At 38.4% G+C, this 27,778-nt stretch overlaps 3 protein-coding genes across 5 annotated transcripts; 1 reads left to right on the top strand and 2 right to left on the bottom strand.

Moving 5' to 3' along the window:
- The first annotated feature begins 1,477 nt into the window (after window positions 1–1,477).
- Window positions 1,478–19,877, top strand: LOC131301742 (sucrose-phosphatase 2-like). 3 transcript variants are annotated; one of them, XM_058328140.1, is made up of 9 exons: window positions 1,478–1,504; window positions 2,659–2,733; window positions 2,818–3,117; window positions 3,301–3,402; window positions 3,588–3,782; window positions 3,877–4,167; window positions 5,209–5,395; window positions 7,006–7,052; window positions 7,315–7,614. In XM_058328140.1, the coding sequence occupies exons 2-9, from the start codon at window positions 2,674–2,676 to the stop codon at window positions 7,408–7,410; spliced, it is 1,278 nt and encodes a 425-aa protein (XP_058184123.1). In that variant the 5' UTR covers window positions 1,478–1,504; window positions 2,659–2,673; the 3' UTR covers window positions 7,411–7,614. The 3 variants fall into 3 exon arrangements, with proteins under 3 accessions (XP_058184123.1, XP_058184124.1, XP_058184122.1); XM_058328141.1 differs by lacking the exons at window positions 1,478–1,504; window positions 5,209–5,395; window positions 7,006–7,052; window positions 7,315–7,614 and adding exons at window positions 1,585–1,927; window positions 17,863–18,049; window positions 19,297–19,343; window positions 19,603–19,877; XM_058328139.1 differs by lacking the exon at window positions 1,478–1,504 and adding an exon at window positions 1,591–1,927.
- LOC131301745 (non-functional NADPH-dependent codeinone reductase 2-like) lies at window positions 7,832–12,727 on the bottom strand. The gene is made up of 4 exons (XM_058328144.1): window positions 11,861–12,727; window positions 10,809–11,052; window positions 9,765–9,944; window positions 7,832–8,256 (listed from the first exon to the last, which is right to left on the bottom strand). Exons 1-4 carry the CDS (start codon window positions 12,178–12,180, stop codon window positions 8,032–8,034), a joined length of 969 nt encoding a protein of 322 aa, XP_058184127.1. The 5' UTR covers window positions 12,181–12,727; the 3' UTR covers window positions 7,832–8,031.
- Window positions 19,878–20,101: 224 nt separating the features above from the next.
- Window positions 20,102–24,286, bottom strand: LOC131301746 (non-functional NADPH-dependent codeinone reductase 2-like). Its single transcript, XM_058328146.1, has 4 exons — window positions 23,898–24,286; window positions 22,851–23,094; window positions 21,820–21,999; window positions 20,102–20,513 (listed from the first exon to the last, which is right to left on the bottom strand). Exons 1-4 carry the CDS (start codon window positions 24,215–24,217, stop codon window positions 20,289–20,291), a joined length of 969 nt encoding a protein of 322 aa, XP_058184129.1. The 5' UTR covers window positions 24,218–24,286; the 3' UTR covers window positions 20,102–20,288.
- Between the last annotated feature and the right edge of the window lie 3,492 nt (window positions 24,287–27,778).

Raw genomic sequence — 27,778 nt, 5'->3', positions numbered from 1 at the left:
GTAGAAGCCTTTACGAAAAAGCACCTTGCCTCATGAGCTCCGAGCTCGAGCTGACCCAAAATCTTTCGAGTCAAGCATGAATATGTCAAAGCTTAACTCAGCTCGACTCGTTTGTCGCACTAACGAAGATTATACTACTCCATAAACATGTTCGGATGTGTGTTAATGGGCAAGTTGACCTCCCTTTTTTTGGGCAACTTCAACAAATAAAACCAATTGTATATTCTTTTCAATCTTTTATGTGTTCGATAAAAGCATATATTCACATGACACATGGAAGCAATTTGAAGGAATATGCCACGAAACTTTTTCTTACGTGTCAGGACAGTTGCCAAACATTCCACCAAGTTTTTTATGCCATCATCATGGTTGATTTTTTGTTTAGCTCTGGACACATGGCACAAAAAGAATGACCATCATCATACTTAATTTTAAATGCAAAAGTTATTTAATGACACAATGCCCCCTCCCACTTTTTTTTTTCTTTGTTTTCATTACCCATAATATGATCAAGGTCAACAGCCCGCTTAAATTGGCGTGAATTTTTACACTTCGACACTCTCTTGTGCTCATCAAACAAAACCGCAATCAACATACAACATCCACGACTATATGTGTATGTTGTAGAAGGTAAGTATAGAGGTGTAAATATAGCTATAGAGGTATATTGCATACAAATCTAGACGTGTAGAGGGACAGGGATGAGAGGGAGAGAGAGAGAGAGAGGGAGTTGAGGGAGAATGTGAAGCGTGGGAGGCCTGATGTCGCAGAAAATATTTTCCTTCTCTAGGTTTCGAAAAATCGTTACCTCCTTCAAATGATTCATTTTTTGTTGACTTAGAAATCTGTTTTCCGTTGACATTCGTTTTTTCTTGTACCAAACACCTACATATTTCTTTAGAAAAATATTTTTAACCCTAAACAAAAATGGGGTATATATTAATCAAATTAACTAGGTCAAATAAGTAGGAGAGTCATTTGCAGATCCTATTGTACAGAAGAAAAAAAGATTCATCAATGAAAAAGAGCGGTTCAGATCATTTAATTGTGATTTCAATTTATGTTTGACACCGTATATACTTAGAATACTAGAATATTCAAAATTAATTCATTACTAGTTATGATGGATAAGGAAATAATAAAAAAAAGTATTTTTATAGAGTAAGAGCCAAAATTGAAATATGGATGGAGTATGTGTCTAAAAAGTAATAAGCTATAATATGACTTTTTGAGTAGTTAATTTGGTCCAAAATTTAGAAACGGTTACACTTGCTCAAAGAAGTCACGTTCTTCTTCTTCCAAAAATTGAAAACAAAATAGAAGTCATGTTTTGAACTGGAAAAATGTACAATTAAGAGGAGTAATTCACGACCCAGATCAACTTCTTGGGTTTTTCTGTGTAGTTATCGCGATATATATTTCTACGCCATCTATATTCTGTTGGTTTTCTCATTTCTGTGTGACAGCACCAGCCTAACTCGTAAATAACTGGATTAAAATACAGGTACGCTTCTCTCTCTCTCTCTCTCTCTCTCTCTCTCTCTCTCTCTCTCTGTTTACTGTTCTAAATGGCCAATTTAGATGCTTAAACATGATAAAAAGATGGGCAATTTGGAAAATGATCAACAGAAAAATGGGTAATTTAGATGCTTAAACATTTAAAAACAAAAATGGGTAATCTAGAAAATGATATAAAAAAAAAAGTTTGGCAATTTAATCTCAACAATCGAAGGGATTATCTCTATAGCCCTCGACCCCTCCAAGAACACGGTGACCATAATCGGTGAAGCCGATCCCGTTTGCATTATTAAGAAGGTTAGGAAATTCAGAAAATCTGCTCAGATTACGAGTATAGGCCCCCTCCAAAGGAAGAGAAGAAAGAAGCTCTTCCTACCCTTCCGAAAGCGTGCCAGAAATGCCATGTTTGGTACGTGATTAGCGAGGACATTTATTACCCTTACTGTAACATATAGTAAGTTGCGTTTGATGTATGTTGGCAAATGCACCTCCTAAGTGCCGGAATGTACAGATTGAGGCCGCCGTTTTTATTTCTGAGTCAATTTTATTTGTTGCCATAGCGACATAATGAGCTGAAAATGTTCCAGATGTTTAACATGTCTTTTTTTATTTATTTATTTATCTTGATAGTATCATTATTTCTTCTGCTCATTTAGTGTCGTGCATTTTGTTTAGACTTAGAGTCAAACTTAAACTTTGTAGCATAATGATACCTTTTCAAAAAAAAAATTTCTTCACATGACCCGGTTTCCATGCATTGCTTGTCCCCCCGGCCTCTAGTGAAGAGAATTTGGATGATTAAGAAAATGGAGAATTTGGTTTGTCCCCCCGATTTCCATGCACATACGTTAGGTGATATGTATTTAGGTAGCAATGTTCTAAAAGTTGCTAGGCGCAGATTGGGCGGTTGGCCACCTTCGAGTGATTAATCGGTGCATAGTAATTAGTAATCGGCAATTAGTTGTTAGTCCATCAAGGCCCTCCTAGCGATTAATTCCTTGTTTTAGAACACTGTTAGGTAGTCGTCAACTCACTCAGTCTCCAAATCAAGCATCTAAATTATGTAGTAATAATCAGCATTTGCTCAATGTTTGAGATTTCGTTAGTCCTTCTGATTGAAGTTATTCATTGTCTTACAAGGTTAAATTGAACGATATGGATCGGCTCAAAAGCTCTGCGCGTTTCATGATAGTTTCCGATCTTGACCATACAATGGTGGGTATCAGGAGTTTCTGTACCTCTATCAGTTTGATTCTAGTATTCATATTGCTTTGATTCATTGGTGACGTTTGTTTGCAGGTTGATCATCATGATCCTGAGAATCTATCTCTGCTTAGGTTTAATGCTCTGTGGGAAGCACACTATCGTCATGATTCTCTGTTAGTGTTCTCAACAGGAAGGTCTCCTACGCTTTACAAGCAGTTGAGGAAAGAGAAACCTATGCTAACCCCTGATATAACCATAATGTCTGTTGGAACTGAAATAACATATGGCAATTCAATGGTGCCTGATGAGGGTTGGGTTGAATTCTTAAATAACAAGTGGGATAAGTGCATAGTCATGGAGGAAGCAAGCAAGTTTGCCGAACTTACTCTTCAGGTAAAGCTTGTTGATGGGAATTTTTGGTTTTATGACAACTAGCTGTCCATGAAATCGCTTGTTATGCGGTGCGCTAAGTCTCGTGTAGATAAAAGTTTAGAAGGTAATGATATGACACCCTCCTAAAGGAAATGGTCTGCTTTTATGTAAATGTGTTTTGTTGAAAGTTTTCGTGTAATGCAGGCAGAGACGGAGATACGACCGCACAAGGTTAGCTTCTATGTTCAGAAAGACAAGGCTCGGGAAGTGATGAAAGCTCTTTCTGAGATTTTTGAAAAACGTGGGGTATGATAATTTCGTCTTCTTGTTTTTCCGCCACTGCTCAAAAGAGTTGATCATCAATATGAAATATAACATATTTCTTAATTTTGTTAAAGATCAAATAGGTGTTGCATTTGGTTCAAGTTTTTCTCTTTGCAGGGATTTTTACCTCTTCTTCGTATTTGAAGCTTTTATTTTTCTTTTTCCAGCTGGATGTTAAAATTATATACAGTGGAGGAATGGATTTGGATATTTTGCCACAAGGGGCTGGCAAAGGTCAAGCTCTTGCTTATCTTCACAAAAAGTTCACATCAGAGGGAAGATTACCCAAAAATACTCTTGTTTGTGGAGACTCTGGAAATGATGCTGAATTATTCAGCATTCCAGATGTTTATGGTGTCATGGTTGGTGGTTGAATTCTTCCCCATGTTATTGCTCATTATCACCCTGGGAAGTTGATACTCCATGATTTCATTTTGAACAATTTCCATTTTGCAGGTAAGTAATGCCCAAGAAGAATTGTTGCAGTGGCATGCTGAAAATGCTAAGGATAACCCTAAAATAATCCATGCAACGGAGAGTTGTGCAGCAGGCATCATACAAGCCATTGGACATTTTAACCTTGGCCCAAGCACATCTCCAAGAGATGTTATGGATTCCTTTGACTCAGTGCCTGAAAAGTTTGAACCCGGGCATGAAATAGTGAAATTTTTCTTGTTTCTTGAGAGATGGAGGCGCGCAGAAATGGAATTTTCTGAGCTCTATTTGGCGAGTCTGAAAGCACTCAGTGTATGTCTTTTTTTGGTCATCACTTAGTGTATGTTTCATCTTGTGTTAACTTCACTCGGTATCTTATTCTTCTATAGCAGACTTCTGCTTCTATTTGCTGGTTGATGGTTTTTGGTAAAACCTTGAGTTGAAAATTGAAGCAAGCTATTATATGCTTGTTCAAACAGAATATTAGTAGAAACACAGATTTTCCGCAATTTCTGCTGTTTCTTTCTGAAACTTTTTCTGCTCATTTGAATATAACAGAATCTGAATTTCCTCTGAAGACCTGAAAGTTTGTTCTTTTTCCTTCTTCCTGCAAGTAAGTTCCTATAATTGTGGCATAAAGTGCATGTGCTTACGTTAAGAGCTGCTTGTATTACCCCATGTAGTTCATTGTTTTTCTTTTTTCTCAAAAACACAGCCAAAACCGTTTTAAATGTGGATAAAATGGAGTTTTCTGTTCTTTCTAACGACCATGCTATGCATTTCCTTTCCGGTTTTGTATCAAATAGACATACTTACATATGAAGTAGTTCATTTTCTTCTGAATGTGTATAATATTGTTATTGCCTATGTGTCAAGGAGTCAAGGGGATAGAACTGAACCATCCAATCCTTGCGTCCTCATCTGTTTGGATTGGCTACATGAATGGGATAATTAACAAATGAAATAAGTGGCACTTGAGTTTCACTGTTACACGTGGAACATTGCGCCTGTCTTTGTTTATACATCTCGTTTTGTCTATGCATTATACACTACATTTCTATATTTTTTTTGCTCGATTTACTTAAATGCACTGCAGTATCTTATTCTGTGTCCATGTCCATTTATTACGATAATCACGATCTTTTGGCGGACAATTAATTTCGCATATGCAATTATATCACTGATTCAATGGACATGATTTTGATATCAGCCAGGAAAATGTGGTTTTAATGATCTGAAACTTGTTCTAGTCTGGCTTATGAAGAGTAAATGCTATAGTATACATTTTGTTCTTTTCAATAGTACTTTCTGCTTGGACATTTGGTCTTGATTTCTCCTATTTTATTGTTGCAGCTTCCGTCCTGTGTTTTCGTCCATCCATCTGGTGCTGAGCAATCTGTGCTTGACTGTACAAATGAATTGAGAAGGTCCTATGGGGATAAACAAGGGAAGCAATATCGAGTTTGGGTAGATCAAGTTATACCTACAGAGATTGGTTCAAATATTTGGTTACTGAATTTCACAAAGTGGGAGTTGTCAGGTGAGTTATTTGTACCGTGTTGAGTTACCCTTTCTTGTTCCTACCTCCTGTAGACTATTTTCCTACCTCGCATAGACAAATTTTGTTTTGATGGCCTGCAACATATTAGCAATACATGGCGTATAAGTATTTCTATCCAAAGATCAGTTAAACTTTTAATCTGCTTCAATATGTCTGCTTTTTATCTGACAGTTTCCACTACCTTAAAATCAAGTAATGGTTGCTCTATTTGGACACAAAAACACTGATGATTTTCTAGGGAAGGATTTTCGAGAAGGCTTTGGTGACTACAAAAACTCTTTTGCACTTGTGAGATATGCTATTTCAATTCGGTTATCATAGTCAAAAGCAAAAATTGAGAACATTGATGCAAACAAACACATACCCCAGGGCCACTGTACAATGCTGCAGAGATGGTTTTTTTCTGGAAGCAGGGCTGCAAGAGTGCCTTCATTGTTTCCTTCTAGAATAGTATAAATATATGTGTTTCCAAGAGGGCTCTCTCTCTTTGATTATGGTTTTCCTGTAGAACCTTGTGTTGGCACTTGACAGCTTCTGAGATTTTCTGAACATTAGTGTTCAACTCTTTGCTTTGACATTTACCATAAACGAGACTTAATCGTCTTCTTTTTCTCCTCCCCTCCAACTGGTTCTCTCTCTCTCTCTCTCTCTCTCTCTCTCTCTCTCTCCACTTACAACATCATCCTTAGATTTCTTGTCAGCTGTGATCTTCAAAGCTTGACAATCCCTTTTCCATGCCATTCATTGTGATAGTAGACACAAACATCCTGTAAAATCCAATCAGACAAGGAGACTACCCTCAACTGGATCCGAGACTTGCCTCCTACGACCAAAATAGTAGAGCCTTGTCGTGTCGCTGTGAGCCTGCTTATCTTTCCCTTGATACCTGTTATTGATAAGAGCATTTCATATGACTCAACAAATCTATTCCTTTCCATATACCAAGTGATCATACTCATCAGGATAGGAATTTAACAACAACAAAACCTTATCCCGTTGAGGATTGTGGCATCTAAATTTTCAAGGACAACAAAGTATCATGTTGAATTTATTGAAATGTTGTGGATAGGACTACTATTTGGAATGGAAGAGCTTCTTCTTCAATAGAGGCAGTTCTCTATGTTATCCATGATGAAGTTTTCCTCCAGCACATTCCTCAATACCTTAGCCCCTGTTTCCTTCATCACTGAGTACTTCCAATCTTTTGCATGGACCAACTGGATTGTGCCACGAGCTTTCCATTTCTATTTGTCTCAGTCTTTATCTGTCATATCCTCAGGCTTGTCCTCCAGGGCAATATCCAATTCCTGTTGGATCAACACGTCCATCACCTCACACTAGGTTAAATTTCAATGTTCTGCTCTTGTCCAGTTGAGGAGATACGAATGATGTAGCATGTTAACATAAATATAATACAGCTATATAATTTGGGTGGAAGTGGAACAACTTTAATTTTGCTGTATTCGTGTTTTTGTACGTACATGACTCCGTGTTTATCAAAGATCTTATGAAGTAATGAAATTCTCAAATCTGTTTTTCTGTGTTACGTCTTTCCCGTCATTATCTGACCAACTTCTTGACTTGCGTAGGTGAAGAGCGGCGTGGTTGCGTGGCCACAGTTCTACTGAGTTCAAAGGTATGTCCTTATTTTTGAGGTGCAGCATCCTTAATGAGCGACAGGCTGTTTCTTGTTTCAGTTTTGGTGCATACTTAAAATAGCCAGGATTTTAATCAAAATTGAAATGTATGGACTAGATTCATTCCGGCTATTGCGCACACTGCCCTAAATTTGAATCTAGGTAAAATTTTGGGTAGTGAATTCCGGGTACCTAGATTTTTTTTTTCTTTTTTGCATTTGCATGAGGTCTCTGCCTAATCTTCGTAATATGTTCTTTCAGGATCTGAGTACTCCAGAAGGGTTCACTTGGGTGCACATGCATCAGACATGGGTGGATGAAGCAAGAGCAAAAGATCATACTGATTGGGTCTGTTAGATTGAGCCTGAAGATCGGTCCTGCAGCCCGCTCTAAAGATCAGTATCCTATTCGTTTTCCAGTTGAGAAAATAAATATAAGAGATGCATTGCAGATATATTTTCTTGTTTACAGACCATAAATTATCCATCAACTCAGTCAAGGATATCTTGTTTATCACAATACTTGATTTATCAAGCAAAGATTCCTTGTTTGGTGGTTTTATTTCCTGCTTTGAGTATCCAATTTGAGCAATGCTAGGAACACAACTCCAGACACAACTGCGTCTAAAGCCGTTTGATGCACGAGGCCCCACATACATCGGATGGCTCCGATCACAGCTGTGTCCGAAGTTGTGTTCCTAGACTTTTTGATCTAATTTTTCATTCCAATTTTAAGATAAAAATGAATGCAATGCATGGAAAAGGGGAAAGGATAAGAGTGCCATGTGAAATTTCGAAATTTTACTAAAACATAGAACAAAATACATTATCATACGAGATACATGCACATGCACTTACGCAAACACAATTTGGGTCACACTTTTTCGTAAAAAAAAGTGTGATCATCATGTTTATGAAGACTGGAAATTAAGTTTTTACAAGCTGATATAGGAAAGGAAACGAAGCGAAAAAAATAGATTCAGATTTCACCATCCCACAGCTCGTCAATTGACTTGAAAGGTCCGTTGCCATCAATGAACTCCTCTGCGGTGACACCTCTGCATTGGGGGATTTCGCCAATCTTCTTACAATCCTCGTCACTCAAAGCCCAGTCGAAAATCGCGAGGTTTTGCTGCAGCCTTTCCTTGTTGAAGCTCTTCATCACTACAACGATCCCTTGTTCGTACCCCCATCTCAGGCAAATCTGCATTTTCATGGTATAAATTAGCTCAAAAAATGGTACTAAATTAGCTCAAAATTAATCTTCTCATGGAAAAATTCATCAACTACGTCGATCGGGTTACCCTGTGGCCATGTTCTCATCAATGAGGATTGAGGGCTACATGGCATATTTATTTTGCTATTCTACACTCCCCTTTTACCACATACACTTCATTTTTTGTCCTTATTCATATGAATTTACCTTTTTACCCTTTCATAAGTTTACTTTTTACACATTAAGGGGCAATAGAGTAAATTCACACCAAATAAAGACAAAAAAAAGAGTGTATGTGGTAAAAATGAGAGTGTAGAAGTCAATTTCCAAAATTTATATATAAAAAAGAGGTCAAATGTCGTCTTGTGTGTATAAGTGCGTGAAATACACATTAGATGTAGTGGGATTCAGTTATAGCGATCAAACTTTGTAAGAATGTAGAAAAAACAAAAATAAGTAAAAAATTTTGCTTATTGACTTATTTTTTTCTTCAATGGATTTTTTAAAACCTTTTGTCGTAAGTTTTTACTGTTTTTATTTCCCTTGTCAAGATGAATTGAGATTTTCTTAAAGCAAATTAGCTCAAAACTAATAAAAGTTTAGGGGGAAAAATGATACAACAATGTGATTGTTGAAAGGGACATGCCACCAAACCAACACATGGTGGACTGGAAAAAGGGTAATGCTACATAGACAGAACTTGTTTAGTCGAATTATTACACAAAATAATGCTCTTTTTTGAATTAAATGTGATGTATTATGAGAAAATGACCTGTATCGTAGAATGAAAAATAAGTACTTAAAAAACACTAACTTTAGCGGAACGAGACCTAAATTAGCTTTGGGGACCCTTCACTATGAAACCAAAACATCAATCAATTGGATAATTTTGAAAATGTGACTGTCACGTTGGTCGAATTAATTATTATTTTTTGAAATTGTTAGCAAAAACCAAACGCCTTTTTGAATTAATTTTTGGGATTGATTAAAAAAAATGGATTTTTTTTATTTTATAAATTGGTAGGTGGTTTTTTGTTAGGATTAGGTAAACTTCCCACCCAGCAGTTTTGACTATTTTGAGTGAAATCGAAGGACTGGAAATCCAAAACATTAGCATATGTTTGGGAGTTGTACCCAAATTACTCTCCAAATTATGCAGTTAGTAGTTGCTCTTCACCGGATCTGGGATCTTGCAGGGCGGATTCCTACAGGGCACCCTGGAGTGCATATCCCAACCGTCCGTGAGGGTTTCAACGGTTCAGATTTAAAAGAAACTTTTCTAGAGAAGGCTGAAATCTGCTCTGCAGATCCTATAGTGCACCCTTGCACTACAGGATTTTTGGATCGTGATATGCTACGTGAAAGGATGGACTCCCAGCTACTGAATGGTGGGATTGAGTTCTTGAAAATTAGTCGAGTTGCGAATGAAATGATCCGAACACTGGAGATATATAAAAATAAAAATAAAAAGATGTAAAAAAGAAAGAATTGAGCACCTGAGCAACAGTCTTCCCCTTGCCCTCTGCAATATCCTTTAGAACCTCAGACTCCATAACTCTGTTATGGCCCCACCTGGTTCCAACTGCTCCAAGAGGAGAGAAAGCTGCTACAATGATTCCATTGGCCTTGCAGTAATCTCTCAGCTTCTTTTGTTGCCAACACGGGTTTAATTCCACCTATTTTAACGTCGGTCGGGAAAATCGTTTGTCGTCATGTTAAGAGGTAGGAGAACTACATTCATATACGAATTAAAAATAATGGAACACTCAACGACTATGTTAGTCATATGAGAGTCCGCAAATGAGTAATCAAGGCCAATAAATAACTACATATGCACCTTATTGAGAAATTTATCAACCCACAACACACATTAGCGCGCGAAAAACAATAAAAAAGACATGTTCTTACGCGGTTTCCCATGTACGTAGTTGAGTTCATAAATGGCTTACGTGAGGTTTAGCAATGTCTCGAATTAAGCCTTAAGAGAGTATAAGAGTAACATTGGCTGCTGCATATGGCAAGTGTTTCGAACCTAAGTTGCACCTCACTTGACGATTCCGAATCCGCTCATCAATATAGTTACCTTAATAAGCCTGTCTAGATCAGGGGCATGTACCCTTGACGACTTGACAGGACACCAAGAAATAATCAACAAAGCACAGTCGAACCGAATCAGGCTTCATGGACCTACTAACAACAAATTGTCCATATGGGATACAAATAAGCTACTCCAACAATCAAGGCTCCTATAAAGGAGAAAAAAGTCCTCCGGTTAGAATTGCCCCTCAGACATCTCTAATTCTCATGATTCTCATGTATCCATCATGCTTGACCAAAGATCGACTGAAGTGTATGATGTAAATTCAAAGTTGGTTTGATATATTCATAAACATTTGGGAAAACTGCAAGTGGATTGGTAGCCGAGAGGAAGGTACATAATACTTCCATGCATTTTATAGATGTTCAAATCTCACTAACGGCAACTAACCATAATGACTTTCGTCGAGAAAAAAGAAACAGTATCTTTTTGGAAAACTCACCTGATTGACGGCAGGAGGGATGGTAGCGAAGGCGAGGAGGTTGCCAAGTTTCTTACAGGAGAAATTGCTGACTCCAATGGATTTGGTGAGGCCTAGCCTCTGGCATTCTTCCATTTCTGCCCAAACAGACTTGATGTCCAAGGGGAGAAAGTCTTCTGGTTTGGGTGGGTACTCAATAATCCCATGCTTCATGCTCAGAGGCCAGTGTATGAGATACAGATCAAGGTACTCTGTCTTCAAATTCCTATTTATCAGGCAAAATTATCAAGTTACTCAATGCCATGTTCACCATCAGTGCAAACATTTTGTGCTAGATGGCTCTGCTGTTCGAGCCCCCAAAACGGTAATTATCCCGAAACTGAAAATTTGATCGGAACTACTCATTTTGATAATGTTACACTCGTCAAGGTCGTTGAGATGGAAAAGTAGAATCAAAAGTAACTTAACGGTTCAGATTAAATTTTTAGAGTACTACAAAGTAGAGAGTATTAGCATACTTCTGGAGACGAAGTCAAAGTGATAAAATCAACTTCAACGCCTGTCATTGCAACAACTTGCAAGTTTGAAACATGGTCTGGTTGCTTCCTATTACTTGAAATTTTAAAAAATAAAAATAAAAACTTCAAAAAAATAAGTTTTTGTTTGAGTCCAGCTTATGGATCTTTTACCGAAATTGTTTTATTTTGTACAATTAGCTGAGGGTAACATCAATTATCTCAAAATTTTTTTTGATCGGTTACCATTAATACAATGATTTATTACTGATCGCAAAAGATTGATGTTGAGATAAATGGGCTTAAATTCAGTTCCTATCTATTTTCTTATTTTTTAACGCAAAGTAATGGTATCCGATCAAACATGATATCTGGCACGTTTGATGTTCACGGCGAGCTGTAAAAAATGAACAATTCCAATCATTCAAGTGAGTCCGGAAAGAGCCCACAAGCGGGCCGACCCCATTTGTTTCGAAACCAAGTTAATCGTATCCGATCACATGGTTTCGCCTTTTGTTTTCCCAAGAACTTGAAGAAACAAAAGCAAAAAACCAAAACCTGAGGGCAGTTTGAAGAGCAGGGGCAACAAGATGGGGATGTGCATCACTGCACCACAGCTTGGAAGTGAGGAAAACCTCAGCTCGAGACTTGATCAACCCAACTCGGATAGCTTCTTGAATGGCATCACCAAGCGTTGACTCAGTTTGGTAAACAGGAGCAGTGTCAAAGTGCCTGTACCCAAGCTCAATTGCCTGGACCACTGCTTGCACCACAATTTCTGAAGCCACCAGTGGAAAAGTTGCTGTGCCCAAGCCCAAAACTGGCATTTTTTGGCCTGAACTCAGAGTTACTTCTGGGACTATGCTTTGGAATGCCATTTGTTGTTTTGGTTTTTGTGAATCAGTGAGTGAGTGAATGAGTCCACAAGAAGAAGTCGATGAAATATGCCCCTATTTTATACAGTAGCAATATATGATGCTTTCTTCTTTCTGGATATTTTTTTTGAGTTCTGGTTCCCTTTGGTTAAAGGTTGTTTTCTGGGCCCCCCTCCTTCGTGGGCGGCTTGATCCAATGTTCACTTTGGTTCATAATATCATGTGGACCGGGAGACCCTGCAGTGACTAGCAAGTCACTACAGGGGTGCAGTGATCTTCTGGACCGTCCGTTTTCTCAGTCGATGGTTTAAATTTGTTGCTAGCTTTTGCCGGTAAAAGATAACAAACATATTTAAACCATTGATTATCGTGATGAACGGCTGGGATTGCGCATTATAAGGGGCGCTATAAGGTTACTCGCTATAGGATCCTGCTCAGAATATCATGGTTTGAGTGTTTTTTTTTTTTTTATAGTAAATTATATGTCCATGCTCAATTAATTCTGAAGTTCAATCTCACTGCTTACTCATGGGTTTAACGTAGTTTTACAAGTCGAAACTACAGTTATATTTTGTAGAAATTTCGGCAATTACTACCTTAACCCTTTCTTGCCGCTGGGCCATCTGAATTATTTCATAGAGATTTTGTAATAAAGAGAGAAATTACAAAAATACTGATTATGGACATAAATGGCTTGAGAAATGGCCGATAGTTTGAGATTATGTTTTGAAGCCTCGTGTCATATATAATAACTTTAGAATTGAGAAATGACTTCACAATTAGAGATTCTTTGGGAAGAGAAATTTTTTAGTGCCGGGTGCGTATATCCCACGTGGTACTTGGTCGGCACATTCGGACAGTTCAATATATTTTTGGACGGCTCAAATTGAAACTCTTTCTCTCCTCTCACTCCAACAATTTCTCTCTTTTTTCTCTCTTCAAATCCTAGCCGTCCAAAAATGCGTTCGGATGCACCGAGCGGGCACTACGTGATACCCATCCGACACTGAAATTTTTTTCACTTGGGAGGCCCTTTTGGCTCCCTCCTCACTTTTGTTTTTTAAATAATCTCTTCTATCAATTGACAAAAAAAAATCTAAAAATTAATTAGGGCTTGCACTTTGTAAGTCATATATAATTTAAATAATTTCTTCTGTCGATTGACAAAAAAAAAATCTAAGAATTAATTAGATTAACGTTTGACTTATCAAGGGTGTACTAGAAATGAAACGAACAGGCTCACAAGATGTACTCCCTCCGTCCCAAATACGATGTCAATTTTTGAAATTCGTGTCATTTGTCATCGCCTATATCTTTCAATCTATAATGTCCTTCATGAGTTTGAAAATTTTGTATAATGAAACTAATCGAAAACTTTCAAACAAGATCTAAATTGCATATTTTTTGAGATCTACATTGAAAGTGCATGTGATTGACATTGACACGAATATAAAAAATTAATATCCAATTTGGAACGGAGGAAATATCTTTTTTTAAAACACTTTTGTGACTAGACTTTTTCCACATTTTTTCCCCTTTAATAAGAATGACTGAAGTCATTGCTTACGTACATGTCGTTCTTAGCTAATGCCTAATGCTACTGAGGTCATTCCCTACGTACATGCATGCATGCTTTGCCAATGCTTAGATACTGCGTAGCAATTTGGGCATTCACGTACGTGACATTAAGATTCCAATACCATTTTTATTAGATAATTATTGAAGATCCAGGTGCTTAATAGTGTGCTCAATACGAGGAAAATCATAGTGAAGTGAAATATTTAGGAAAAATAAAAAATAAAAACAGGGCATTAATTAACACATTAATTAGCAAAGCCACAGAAGAAGAGATCGATATGGTAAAAGAAGCATGTTTGTATGTCATCACCGAGTACTTTCCAATCCTTTGCAAGGAGCAACTGGATTGTGCGGCCACGAGCTAGCTTTCCATTTCTATTTGTCTCAGTCTTTATCTGTCATATCCTCGGGCACGAGGAGAAGCTTCTTGGAGTGCCCAATGTAAAGTCACATACAGCCATTGACTAAACGCCTCAAATGCTCTCCACTGCCCAAAGCTAATTAACTTTTCTTTCCATTAAACGTGGGGAAACCACCGCAGAGAATAAATTGGATTTAACTCATGAAGAACCAAAATGATGTCAGAGAGAGAGAGAGAGAGAGAGAGAGAGAGAGAGAGAGAGAGGGGGGGGGGGGGGAGAGAGAGTCGACACAGTTTGTCTTTTTTTTCTTGATCCGCTCATTCATAATCAAAACGTCATATGGCATCTACAGATTTCAAACAAAACCACGAAAAGGTACAACAAGAAGAACAGGAAGGACTAATTGTAGCCCAAGACCAGGGACCTCTTCACACCGCCACTTACTCAAAGGCAGGGTCGGGACACGTGGAGTATGAATCCAAACTACAATTCCCTTCGAGAATCAAAACCCTAATCGTAGTGATCAGTGCAGCACAGTGAAACCTGTCTTCCCCAATGCAATAATCCAAAAGCCATAACGCAGGCGAAACCGCAAAGCAAAAACACAAAGTGATTTTCCTTCGCAGGCATGGACGCCACTCCAAAGAGCAAACTCCCTCTGGCACGCGAAGTTCTGGCCGCGGAAGGGCAACCGTTGAAAATCAACGCAGCTCCGTGGCTACGGTGGGCAGACAACCAATCAAAGGTAGCAACCAACCAAATCAAGACACAGAAAACTAACCAGACGCAAAGTTATTTGCCTACCACCGCACCCTCCGGATCTGGGGGAAACCCAGACCGAAAACAAAGCCGAACTGAAAAAAGCAGCCGGTGAAAACAAAATCGAAACAAAACCCTTCCAGAAAGGGAAAACCCTAACCACAACACCCCATTATTACCTCGACGCCGGCTACCATTCACCGGATCTGAGAGGAAACGGCTGATTCCGAACGAAAACAGGCCCACCGAACTCTGGCCAGAAGCCTGAGCACTAGAAACTTGAACGCTTGGATCTCAAAACCGCTTGCCAAACAAGACCGAAAATAGATACACCAAACGGAGAGGAGAAGAAGAGGCGATGGAGAGAGGGGGAGAGGGAGGGAGGAGGAGGCGGCAGCCCCCCTCCCTCAAAGCTGAAACGATAAGGTTTTTGGTCGCCTAGAGAGAAAGGGGATTTTTTAGAGAGAGAAAGGGTGTGTCAAGTTCCATAGTCGACACAGTTTATCACTTGCAGCATATGAGAGCATACGTACATACAACGGAAGCTGATTAATTCATTCAGAACAAATCAGACAAAATTATACTTGTACGGTATGAAATTGAATTGGAATCATAAAGAAAACAAAGATGATCAGATAGAGGGAGAGTGGGGAGACCGTTTCTGTAGGGGGCTGATTCAACCTTGATCTTCTTGAACCTTTCTTTTTGTTGAAAATCCGTAGAGGAATGATGTTGATCTTCGTGTTCCTGCAAACCGGAGTGGGATGTTCCTCCGGAAAGAAGTTCCGACGAACAAATCAGTGAATAGAATTGGAGGAAAGAAGTTTGGGAAGAAAAAATATGTTAAGAGAGAGAAGTAGTGTAGTAGAAAGAGTTTTTCTGCCCCTTTCCCTAAAGAGGGTACTCTTCTATTCATAGGCAAAGATGTAGAGTGTTAAACAAGTTGGCTCTGTTACCCACATGCTTCGCCACGCTGGGATGACGTCACGTGTCAGGAGCATTTAATGAACGCCACTTCTTGGAGATTGCAGAGTCGCATTAATCAATGTCAGACAGGTCACATCAAGCAGATATGTCACTTCATTTATCAGAGAAGATGATAAGCACCCAAGATTGTATAATCTTGGTGCTTAAGTTTCCTAATTTGTAGCGTTTGAATTCTTAAGTTTTTATTTTTAGTCCATATTGCACGTAAGGTTGTTTTTGTTTAGTTTCAAGTTAAACGTTAAATTAAGGTGGCTTTTGTCGCTATGGATTGCTCTCGGAAGCATCCAAGTATCAAAGGTTGTGCGGCGGCTCCCCACCAAGTCCCAACGGGTGTCTAATTGAGGATGGAGAGGTGATCGGGTCGTGGTCGAGCTGCTCAGTCCAAGGCAAGGCAAAAATCAAAGTTCTGCCAACCTTGAACCGGTACTGGGGGTTGCCCAGTACCGGTATGTGCTATCCAAAGTTGGTATTTTTCAGCATTGTTGAAGACCTTGTACTGGTACTGGGAGTCGACCAGTACCGGTTCAGCCTGCAGAATATATCCACGTTTTTGCTACTTTTTCAACCTTCCACTTTTGGGATATTTTTTACTTTTGACTACTTTTAGGATATTTTTGAGATACTTTTGAGAGAGAAGTGGCCACCTTGTATAAATAGGCCACCCTCTCTCTTCTTTAACTCTCTCTCATCCAATACAACTTTTAGTCTTTTAAGTTTTTAGAACTCTATTAAAGCTCTCAAGCTTTTGTGTTAATTCTTTCAAGAACTTTTTAAGTTATTTGTCGTTTATTGTTTTCTCGTTTATTAAAGTTGTTCGTACGGACTAGATCCTTTATAAAATCAAGTTTGTTTTCGTTTTTATCGGTTAAATCTTATGGCTCATATTTCTAGCATAATTTGTTCTTTAAGTATGTGTGAGTAGCCGTTTGGCTAAGTCTCGGGATAATCTTTCCCGAGGATTTAGGCGATTATTTGGTTTTCGAATCTTTGGGCTTAAAAGCATGATTTTCAGAATACGGCTTAACTTACATTTTTGGTCTAAACAAGATGTGTTAATTCCTAAGTAAGGTGCTTAGTCAAGCGGTCTTGGCAAGCGGCTCACCGAGGGCTCGTGGCCTCCTATATGTTTGATTAATTTGTCAAACAAGTTGGTTCACCTCCGTTTAATCACATCTTTTGATAAATGTAATTGTTAAAGCTAAATCTTTCGAGCATGAGCACACTGTCGTGACTCTTGTTTGAGTTATAATTGAGAACCGGTAACGGCCTTTGTTAAGAGTTAGACGATCTCTAGACTTGCCTCTTTTAAGTTTATTAAGCACATTCTAGTCTTTCGTTTTAGCATTTCCACCGTTTAAAGCAAAACCAAGTTGGCCGACTTAAACGCCGGAATCCCACCATATAAAATCTACAATCCAATTAAGTTATCTTCGAATTCCTAGTGGTACGATCCTGGTCTTACCGGTTTATTATGCTACTGACGATCTAGCCCTACGCTTGCCTATGTGTCAAGGACTCAAGGGGATAGAACCAAACCAACCAATCCTTGTGTCCTCATCTGTAGGGATCGGCTACTTGAATGGGATAATTAAGAAATGAAATAAGTGGCACTTGAGCTTCACTGTTACAGGTGGAAAAGTTTAAAACATTGCGCCTGTCTTTGTTTATACTTCTCGTTGTGTCTATGCATTATACACTACATTTCAATAATTTTTTTGCTCGATTTACTTAAATGCACTGCAGGATCTTATTCTGTGTCCATGTCCATTTATTACGATAATCACGATCTTTTGGCGGAGAATTAATTTAGCATATGCAATTATATCACTGATTCAATGGACATGATTTTGAAATCAGCCAGGAAAATGTAGTTTTAATGATCTGAAACTTGTCTGGTCTGGCTTATGAAGAGTAAATGCTTTCTTATACATTTTGTTCTTCTCAATTGAACTTTCTGCTTGGACATTTGGTCTTGATTTCTCCTATTTTATCCTTGCAGCTTCCGTCCTGTGTTTTCGTCCATCCATCTGGTGTCGAGCAATCTGTTCTTGACTGTACAAATGAATTGAGAAGGTCCTATGGGGATAAACAAGGGAAGAAATATCGAGTTTGGGTAGATCAAGTTATACCTACAGAGATTGGTTCAAACATATGGTTACTGAAGTTCACTAAGTGGGAGTTATCAGGTGAGTTATTTGTACCGGGTTGAGTTACCCTTTCTTGTTCCTACCTCCTGTAGACTATTTTCCTATCTTGAGTAGACAATTACTGTTTTGATGGCCTGCAACATATTAGCAATACATGGCATATAAGTATTTCTCTCCAAAAATCATTTAAACTTTTAATCTGCTTCAATATATCTGTTTTTTATATGACATTGTTTCCACTACCTTAAAATTGGTTAATGGGTTGCTCTATTTGGATACAAAAACACTGACGGTTTTCTAGGAAATGATTTTCGTGAAGGCTTTGATTACTGCAAAAACTCTTTTGCACTTGTGAGATTTGCTATTTCGATTCATTTATCATAGTCAAAAGTAAAAATTGAGAACATTGATGCAAACAAATATATACCCCAGGGCCACTGTATAATGCTGCAGAAATGGTTTTTCTGGAAGCAAGAGTGCCTTGATCGTGACCTTCTAGTATAGTATAAAGATGCGTGTTTCCAGGAGGGCTCTCTCTCTATTTGATTATGGTTTTCCTTTAGGACCTTGTGTTGGCACTCGACAGCTTCTGAGATTTTCTGAACATTAGTGTTCAACTCTTTGCTTTGACATTTACCATAAAAGAGACTTAATAGATCATCAGACACCTTAGTCTACTTCTTTTTCTCCTCCCCTCCAACTGGTTCTCTCTCTCATCATCTTCACTTACAACATTATCCTTAGATTTCTTGTCACCCATGATCTTCAAAGCCTGACAATCCCTCTTCCATGCCATTTATTGTGATAGTAGACACAAACATCCTGTAAAATCCAATCAGACAAGGAGACTACCCTCAACTGGGTCCGAGACTTGCCTCCTACGACCAAAATAGTAGAGTCGAGTCGTGTCGCTGTGAGCCTGCTTAGTGCTTATCTTTCCCTTGATACCTAGCATTTCATATGACTCAAAACAAATCTATTTCTTTCCATATAACAAGTGATCATACTCATCATGATAGGAATTTAACAACAACAAAGCCTTATCCCGTTGAGGATTGTGGTATCTAAATTTTCAAGGACAAGTATATTGTTAACATAAATATAATACAGCTATATAATTTGGGTGAAAGTAGAACATGCAACTTTAATTTTGCTGTATTCATGTTTATGTATGTACACGACTACATGTTTATCAAAGATCATATGAAGTAAGGAAAATTCTCAATTTTGTTTTTCTGGGTTACATCTTTCCCGTCATTTTCTGACGAACTTCTTGACTTGCATAGGTGAAGAGCGGCGTGGTTGCGTGGCCACAGTTCTACTGAGTTCAAAGGTATGTCCTTGTTTTTGAGGTGCAGCATGCTTATGAGCGACATGCTGTTTTTTGTTCCAGTTTTGCTGCATACTGGAAATAGTCAGGATTTTAATCAAAATTGAAATTTATGGACTAGATTCAGTCCGACTTTTGCGCACATTGCCCTAAATTTGAATCTAGGTAAAATTTTGGTAGTGAATTCCGGGTACCTAGAATTTTTTTTCTTTTTTTCATTTTCATGAGGTCTGTGCTTAATCTTCGTAATATGTTCTTTCAGGATCTGAGTACTCCAGAAGGGTTCACTTGGGTGCACATGCATTAGACATGGGTGGATGAAGCAAGAGCAAAAGATCATACTGATTGGGTCTGTTAGATTGAGCCTGAAGATCAGTATCCTATTTGTTTTCCGGTTGAGAAAATAAATATAAGAGATGCATTGCAGATAAATTTTCTTGTTTATAGACCACATATGATCCATCAACTCAGTCAAGGATATCTTGTTTGTCACAATACTTGATTTATCAAGCAAAGATTCCTTGTTTAGTGGTTTTATTTCCTGCTTTGAGTATCCAATTTGAGCAATGCTTGGAACACAACTCCGGACACAACTGCGTCCAAAGCCATTTGATGCACGAGGCCCCACATACATCGGACGGCTCCAAACACAATTGTGTCCGAAATTGTGTTCCTAGACTTTTTGATCTAATTTTTCATTCCAATTTTAAGATAAAAATGAATGCAATGCATGGAAGAGGGGAAAGCATAAGAGTGTGCCATGTGAAATTTCGAAATTTTACTAAAAAATAGAACAAAATTCATTATCATATGAGATACATACACCTACGCAAACACAATTCGGGTCACTTTTTCGTAAAAAAAAGTGTGATCATCATGTTTATGAAGACTGGAAATTAAGCTTTTACAAATTGATAGAGGGAAGGAAACGAAGCGAAAAAAATAGATTCAGATTTCATCATCCCACAGCTCGTCAATTGACTTGAAAGGCCCGTTGCCATCAATGAACTCCTCCCCGGTCTGTCCTCTGCGTTGGGGGATTTCGCCAATCTTCTTACAATCCTCGTCACTCAAAGCCCAGTCGAAAATCGCGAGGTTTTGCTGCAACCTTTCCTTGTTGAAGCTCTTCATCACTACACCAATCCCTTGTTCGTAACCCCATCTCAGGCAAATCTACATTTTCATGGTATAAATTAGCTCAAAAAATGGTACTAAATTAGTTCAAAATTAATCTTCTCATGGAAAAATTCATCAACTATGTCGATCGGGTTACCCTGTGGCTGTGTTCTTATCAATGAGGATTGAGGGCTACATGGCATATTTATTTTGCTAAAAATTTATATATAAAAAAGAGGTCAAATGTCGTCTTGTCAGTATAAGTGCGTGAAATACACATTAGATGTAGTGGCATTCAGTTATAGCGATCAAACTTTGTAAGAATGTAGAAAAAACAAAAATAAGTAAAAAAAAATTGCTTATTGGCTTATTTTTTTCTTCAATGGATTTTTTAAAACTTTTTGTCGTAAGTTTTTACTGTTTTTATTTCCCTTGTCAAGATGAATTGAGATTTTCTTAAAGCAAATTAGCTCAAAACTAATAAAAGTTTAGGGGGAAGAGTGATACAACAATGTGATTGTTGAAAGGGACCTGCCACGAAACCAACACATGGTGGACAGGAAAAAGGGTAATGCTCCATAGACAGAACTTGTTTGGTTGAATTATTACGCAAAATAAGGCTCTTTTTTGAATTAAAGGTGATGTATTGTGAGAAAATGACCTGCATCGTAAAGTGAAAAATAAGTACTTAAAAAACACTAAGAACTTTAGCAAAATTGGACCTAAATTAGCTTGGGGGTCCCTTCACTATGAAACCAAAACGTCAATCATTTGGATAATTTTGAAAATGTGACTGTCACGTTGGTTGAATTAATTATTATCTTTTGAAATTGTGAGCAAAAACCAAAACGCCTTTTTGAATTAATTTTTGGGATTGATATAAAAAAAAGAATTTTTTATTATTATAAATTGGTAGGTGGTTTTTTGTTAGGATTAGGTAAACTTCCCACCCAGCAGTTTTGACTATTTTGAGTGAAATCAAAGGACTGGAAATCCCAAACATTAGCATATGTTTGGGAGTTGTACCCAAATTACTCTCCAAATTATGCTGTTAGTAGTTGCTCTTCACCGGATCCGGGGAACCTGCAGGGAACCCTAGAGTGCATATTCCAGCCGTCCACGAGTGTTTCAACGGTTCGGATTTAAAACAAACTTTTTTGGAGAAGGCTGGGATTTGCCCTGCAGACCCTATAGTACACCTCTGCACTACAGGATTTTCGGATCGTGATACGCTACGTGAAAGGATGGACTCCTAGCTAATGAATGGTGGAATTGAGTTCTCGAAAATTAGTCGAGTTGCGCGTGAAATGATCTGAACACTACAGATATAAAAAAAAGATGTAAAAAAGAAAGAATTGAGCACCTGAGCAACAGTCTTCCCCCTGCCCTCAGCAATTTCCTTTATAACCTCAGACTCCATAACTCTGTTATGGCCCCTGCGGGTTCCAGCTGCTCCAAGAGGAGAGAAAGCTGCTACAATGATTCCATTGGCCTTACAGTAATCTCTCAGCTTCTTTTGTCGCCAACATGGGTTTAATTCCACCTATTTTAACGTCGGTTGAGAAAATCGTTTGTCGTCATGTTAAGTGGTAGGAGAATTACATTCATATACGAATTAAAAATAATGGAACACTCAACGATTATGTTAGTCATATGAGAGTCCGCAAACAAGTAATCAAGGCCAATAAATAACTACATATGCACCTTATTGAGAAATTTATCAACCCACAACACACATTAGCGCGTGAAAAACAATAAAAAAGACATGTTCTTACGCGGTTTCCCATGTATGTAGTTGAGTTCATAAATGGCTTACGCGAGGTTTAGCAATGTATCGTATTAAGCCTTATCAGAGTATAAGAGTAACATTGGCTGCTGCATATGGCAAGTGTTTCAAACCAAGGTTGCACCTCACTTGACGATTCCGATCGAATCCGCTCATCAGTATAGTTACCTTAATAAGCCTGTCTAGATCAGGGGCATGTACCCCAGACGACTTGACCGGACACCAAGAAATAGTCAACAAAGCACAGTCGAACCGAATTAGGCTTCACGAGACCTACTAATAACAAATTGTCCATATGGGATAGAAATAAGCTACTCCAACAATCAAGGCTTCTATGAAGGAGAAAAAAATTCCTCCTGTTAGAATTGCCCCTCAGACATCTCTAAATGTCATGTATCCATCATGCTTGACCACAAAATACGAAAAGATCGACTGAAGTGTACGATGTAAACTCAAAATTGCACTGATGTATTCATCAACATTCGGGAAAACTGCTAGCGGATTGGTAGCCGAGAGGTAGGTACCATAATACTTCCAGGCATTTTATAGAGGTTCAAACCTCACCAATAGCAACTAACAATAATGACTCTCGTCGAGAAAAAGCTCACCTGATTGACGGCAGGAGGAATGGTAGTGAAGGCGAGGAGGTCGCCGAGTTTCTTACAGGAGAAATTGCTGACTCCAATGGATTTGGTGAGGCCTAGCCTCTGGCATTCTTCCATTTCAGCCCAAACAGACTTGATGTCCAAGGGGAGAAAGTCTTCTGGTTTGGGTGGGTACTCAATAATCCCATGCTTCATGCTCAGAGGCCAGTGTATGAGATACAGATCAAGGTACTCTGTCTTCAAATTCCTATTTATCAGGCAATATTATCAAGTAACTCAATGCCATGTTCACCATCAGTGCGAACATTTTGTGCTAGACGGCTCTGCTGAGCCCCCAAAACGGTAATTATTTCGAAACTGAAAATTTGATCCGATCTGCTCATTTTGATAATGTTACACTCGTCAAGGTCGTTGAGACGGAAAAATAGAATCAAAAGTAAATTAACGGTTCGGATTAAATTTTTAGAGTACGTACTACAAAGTATAGAGTATTAGCATACTTCAGGAGACGAAGTCAAAGTGATAAAATCAACTTCCACGCCGTGTCATTGCAACAACTTTGAAACATGGTCTGGTTGCTTCCTATTTCCTGAAAATTAAAAAAAATAAAAAATTTCAAAAAAATAAGTTTTTGTTTGAGTCCAGCTTATGGATGTTTTACCGAAATTGTTTAATTTTGTACAATTAGCTGAGGGTAACATCAATTATCTCAATTTTTTTTTTTTGATCGGATACCATTAATACAATGATTTATTACTGATCGCAAAAGATTGATGTTGAGATAAATGGGCTTAAATCCAGTACCTATCTATCTTCTTATTTTTAACACAAAGTAATGGTATCCGATCAACATGATTTCTGGTACAGGTACGTTTGAATTTCACGGCGAGCTGTAAAAATTGAACAATTTCAATCATTCAAACGAGTCCGGAAAAAGCCCAAAAGCGGGCCGACGCCATTTGTTTCGAAACCATGTGAATCGTATCCGATCACAAGGTTTCGCCTTTTGTTTTCCCAAGAGCTTGAAGAAACAAAAGCAAAAAACGAAACCTGAGGTTCTTTTGAAGAGCAGGGACAACAAGATGGGGATGAGCATCAGTGCACCACAGCTTGGAAGTGAGGAAAACCTCCTCTCGAGACTTGATCAACCCAACTCGGACAGCTTCTTGAATGGCATCGCCAAGAGTTGACTCAGTTTGGTACAAGGAAGCAGTGTCAAAGTGCCTGTACCCAAGCTCAATTGCCTGGACCACTGCTTGCACCACAATTTCTGAAGCCACTGGTGGAAAATTTGCTGTGCCGAAGCCCAAAACTGGCATTTTTTGGCCAGAACTCAGAGTTACTTCTGGGACTATGCTTTGGAATGCCATTTGTTGTTTTGGTTTTTGTGAATCAGTGAGTGAGTGAATGAGTCCACCAAAAGAAGTATATGCCCCTATTTTATACAGTAGCAATTGATGATCCTTTCATCTTTCTGTTTTTTTTTTTTTTTGGGGTTCTTTTTCCCTATGGTTAAAGATTGTTTTCTGGTCCCCCCGGGCGGCTTGATCCAATGTTCACTTTGGTTCATAATATCCGGCTACCCTCTATTGACTAGCAAGTCACTGCAGGGGTGCAGTGATCATCTGGATCGTCCGTTTTCTCAGTCGATGATTTAGATTCGTTGCTAGCTTTTGCCAATAAAAGATAACAAATATATCTAAACCATTGATTATCGTGATGAACGACTGGGATTGCGCATCATAAGGGGCGCAATAAGGTTACTCGCTATAGGATCCCGCTCCAAATATCATGGTTTGAGTGTTTTTTTTAGTAAATTATACGTCCGTGCTCAATTAATTCTGAAATTCTATCTCACTGCCTACTCGTGGGTTTAACGTAGTTTTACAAGTCGAAACATAACTACAGTTATATTTTGTAGAAATTTCGGCAAAATTACTACCTTAACCCATTCGTGCCCTTGGGCCATCTGAATTATTTCATAGAGAGTTTGTAATAAAGATAGCAATTACAAAATACGGATTATGGACATAAATGGCTTGAGAAATTTCGGCAAAATTACTACCTTAACCCATTCTTGCCGTTGGTATTTGATTGGCACATTCGGGCCGTTCAATACACATTTGGACGGCTCAGATTGAAACCCTTTCTCTCCTCTCATTCCAACACTTTCTCTCTTTTTTCTCTCTTCAATCCTAGCCATCCAAAAATGTGTTTGGATGTGCCAAGCGGGCACCACGTAATACCCACCCGACAATGAATTTTTTTTCACTTGGGAGGCCCTTTTGGCTCCCTCCTCACTTTTATTTTTCAAAATAATCTCTTCTATCAATTGACAGAAAAAAAAAATCTAAGAATTAATTAGGACTTGTACTTTGTAAGTCATATATAATGTAAATAATTTCTTATGTCGATTGACAAAAAAAAAATCTAAGAATTAATTAGATTAACGTTTGACTTATCAAGGGTGTACTACGAATGAAACGAACAGGCTCACAAGATGTACTCTCTCCATCCCAAATAATATGTCAATTTTTGAAATTCGTGTCATTTTTCATTACCTATATCTTTCAATCTATAATGTTCTTTATGAGTTTTATTAAAACTTTGTATAATAAAACTATTCGAAAACTATCAAATAATATCTAAATTGTATATCTTTTGAGATCCATATTGAAAGGTATAAGGAATTGACATTGACACGAATATAAAAAAATTAACATTCAATTTGAAATGGAGGGAATATCTTTTTTTAAAACACTTTTGTGACTAGACCCTTTTTCCACATTTTTTCCCTTTAATAAGAATGACTGAAGTCATTGCTTACGTACATGTTGTTCTTGGCTAATAGTACTGCGGTCATTCCCTACGTTTTTCCACATTTTTTCCCTTTAATAAGAATGACTGAAGTCATTGCTTACGGTCATGTTGTTCTTAGCTAATAGTACGTACATGCATGCTTTGCCAATGCTTAGATACTGCGTAGCAATTTGGGCATTCACGTAAGTGACATTCCAATACCTTTAATTCATTAGATAATTATTCACACTAGGTTAAATTTCAATGTTCTGCTCTTATCCAGTTGAGGAGATACGAATGATGTAGCATGTTCTTTTTCTTTTTTTTTAGGAACACAAACACATCATATTTAGAAGAATAACAGTACAAGGAGGGACACTACAGGTCCAAAATACAAAAAAACAACCAAAATAACAAACAAAATACAATAAAATCAAAAAACAAAAAAGCTGCAAGGAACCAAAACGCCGGTGTCAGACCCATCGATCACACTCGTGAGGGTGGATAGAGTGGCAAGCGGAGAGGCCAGGTATAGGAAGAGCAGCACTCGAGATGACCCGCCGCACTAACTTGAGCACGTCCCGCCGCAGACTGGATCTGAGGGACATGCTGTTTTTTGTTTCAGTTTTGCTGCATACTTAAAATGGCCAGGATTTTAATCAAAATTGAAATGCATGGACCCGATTCAATCCGATCCGGCTATTGCGCACGCTGCCCTAAATTTGAATCTAGGTAAAATTTTGGGTAGAAAATTCCGGGTACCTAGATTTTTTGTTCTTTTTTCCAGTAAAGCCTTTTCATGAGGTCTGTGCTTAAACTTCTTAATGTGTTCTTTCAGGCTTGGATCTGAGTGCTCCAGAAGGGTTCACTTGGGTGCACATGCATCAGGACATGGGTGGATGAAGCAAGAGCAAAAGATCATACTGATTGGGTCTGTTAGATTGGGCGGCTAGCTGAAGATCGGTCCTGCAGCTAGCCCGCTCTGATCGAAGATCGGTATCCTATTCGTTTTCCGGTTGAGAAAATAAATATAAGAGATGCATTGCAGATATATTTTCTTGTTTTTTTTTTGCTCGGCCAGATATATTTTCTTGTTCACAGACCATATATGATCATCAAATTCAGTCGAGGATATCTTGTTTGTCACAATACTTGATTTATCAAGCAAAGATCCCTTGCTTGGTGGTTTTATTTCCTACTGTGTATCGATTTAATTTGGGCAATGCTAGGAACGCAATTCTAAAACACAACTCCGTCCAAAGTTTGGTGCATGTGGTCCCACATACATTGGACGGCTCCGAAAACAGTTATGTCTCTTTACTTTTTGGTCTAATTTTCCATTCGATGAATTGTGATGTACTCTTCGGTACCTTACTTTCCGTACTGTAACGTCCCTAATTTTGGGTACGTTAAATAAACATTTTATTGAAAACTTAAATAGAGTCAGGGCTCATTATTACATCATAACTCTCGTAAGAGTACTTTCATTACACAAAGGAAGGAAACTAAGGTTCCTAATTACAGCTCCGCCTGCTCCTCCATTCGAGCCAGCTCTTCAGCTCCAAAGGCCTCCAAAGTGTACAACTTACCTTGATTATCTACAAAATCTGAAACATTATACCAGTGCCGCCACCAATATAATATGTCAGGGTCACCAAAGGTAACAACATGAATTACAAGAGCTCAGCAGAATAATCCTATACCAACTAACCCTTAACTTACAAACAATAGACCATAACTATTTCCTCATAGCACATACATATCTATCAAACAGTTAACAATGACACATCCACATTCCTCAGTCTTATGTTGGTGTCTGTGATATCTGAGTTTCTCTTACGCGACTCATCGTAAACCGTGTCACCATTTTCATATACCAAATCAATATTTTCAAAAGCATTTTTAACACACCCAACCTCGGTTCCGCCGTTCTGGTCTCCCGAGTATCTTCACAATGGTTCTGTCGCACCGAGTTCCCATTGGCACACAAAACTTTGCATTGGCTCCTCTCCGCGGATAACCAAGCTACACACCTAACCTCGGTTCCGCCGTTCCGATTCCCGAGTATCCTTACAATGGTTCCACCGCATCGGGTTCCCATTGGCACACACACATACACCACACAATGGACT

Source organism: Rhododendron vialii, chromosome 9a (assembly GCF_030253575.1).
Source record: "Rhododendron vialii isolate Sample 1 chromosome 9a, ASM3025357v1".
Taxonomy (NCBI): domain Eukaryota; kingdom Viridiplantae; phylum Streptophyta; class Magnoliopsida; order Ericales; family Ericaceae; genus Rhododendron; species Rhododendron vialii.
The sequence above is the reverse complement of the archived record's forward strand: the minus strand, read 5'-3'. Positions and strand labels throughout refer to the sequence as shown.

What these genes read in the sequence shown, in the direction of transcription:
- LOC131301742 (XM_058328139.1), top strand. An exon ending in TTGCCGAACTTACTCTTCAG is followed by an intron (nt 3,118 to 3,300) that starts GTAAAGCTTGTT and finishes CGTGTAATGCAG; the next exon opens with GCAGAGACGGAGATACGACC. An exon ending in AGATTTTTGAAAAACGTGGG is followed by an intron (nt 3,403 to 3,587) that starts GTATGATAATTT and finishes TTCTTTTTCCAG; the next exon opens with CTGGATGTTAAAATTATATA.
- LOC131301745 (XM_058328144.1), bottom strand. Translation starts at nt 12,180, where the DNA reads ATGGCATTCCAAAGCATAGTCCCAGAAGTAACTCTGAGTTCAGGCCAA. An exon ending in TCCCTCCTGCCGTCAATCAG is followed by an intron (nt 9,945 to 10,808) that starts GTGAGTTTTCCA and finishes ACGTTAAAATAG; the next exon opens with GTGGAATTAAACCCGTGTTG. An exon ending in AGGGGAAGACTGTTGCTCAG is followed by an intron (nt 8,257 to 9,764) that starts GTGCTCAATTCT and finishes ATGAAAATGCAG; the next exon opens with ATTTGCCTGAGATGGGGGTA.
- LOC131301746 (XM_058328146.1), bottom strand. Translation starts at nt 24,217, where the DNA reads ATGGCATTCCAAAGCATAGTCCCAGAAGTAACTCTGAGTTCTGGCCAA. An exon ending in TTCCTCCTGCCGTCAATCAG is followed by an intron (nt 22,000 to 22,850) that starts GTGAGCTTTTTC and finishes ACGTTAAAATAG; the next exon opens with GTGGAATTAAACCCATGTTG. An exon ending in GGGGGAAGACTGTTGCTCAG is followed by an intron (nt 20,514 to 21,819) that starts GTGCTCAATTCT and finishes ATGAAAATGTAG; the next exon opens with ATTTGCCTGAGATGGGGTTA.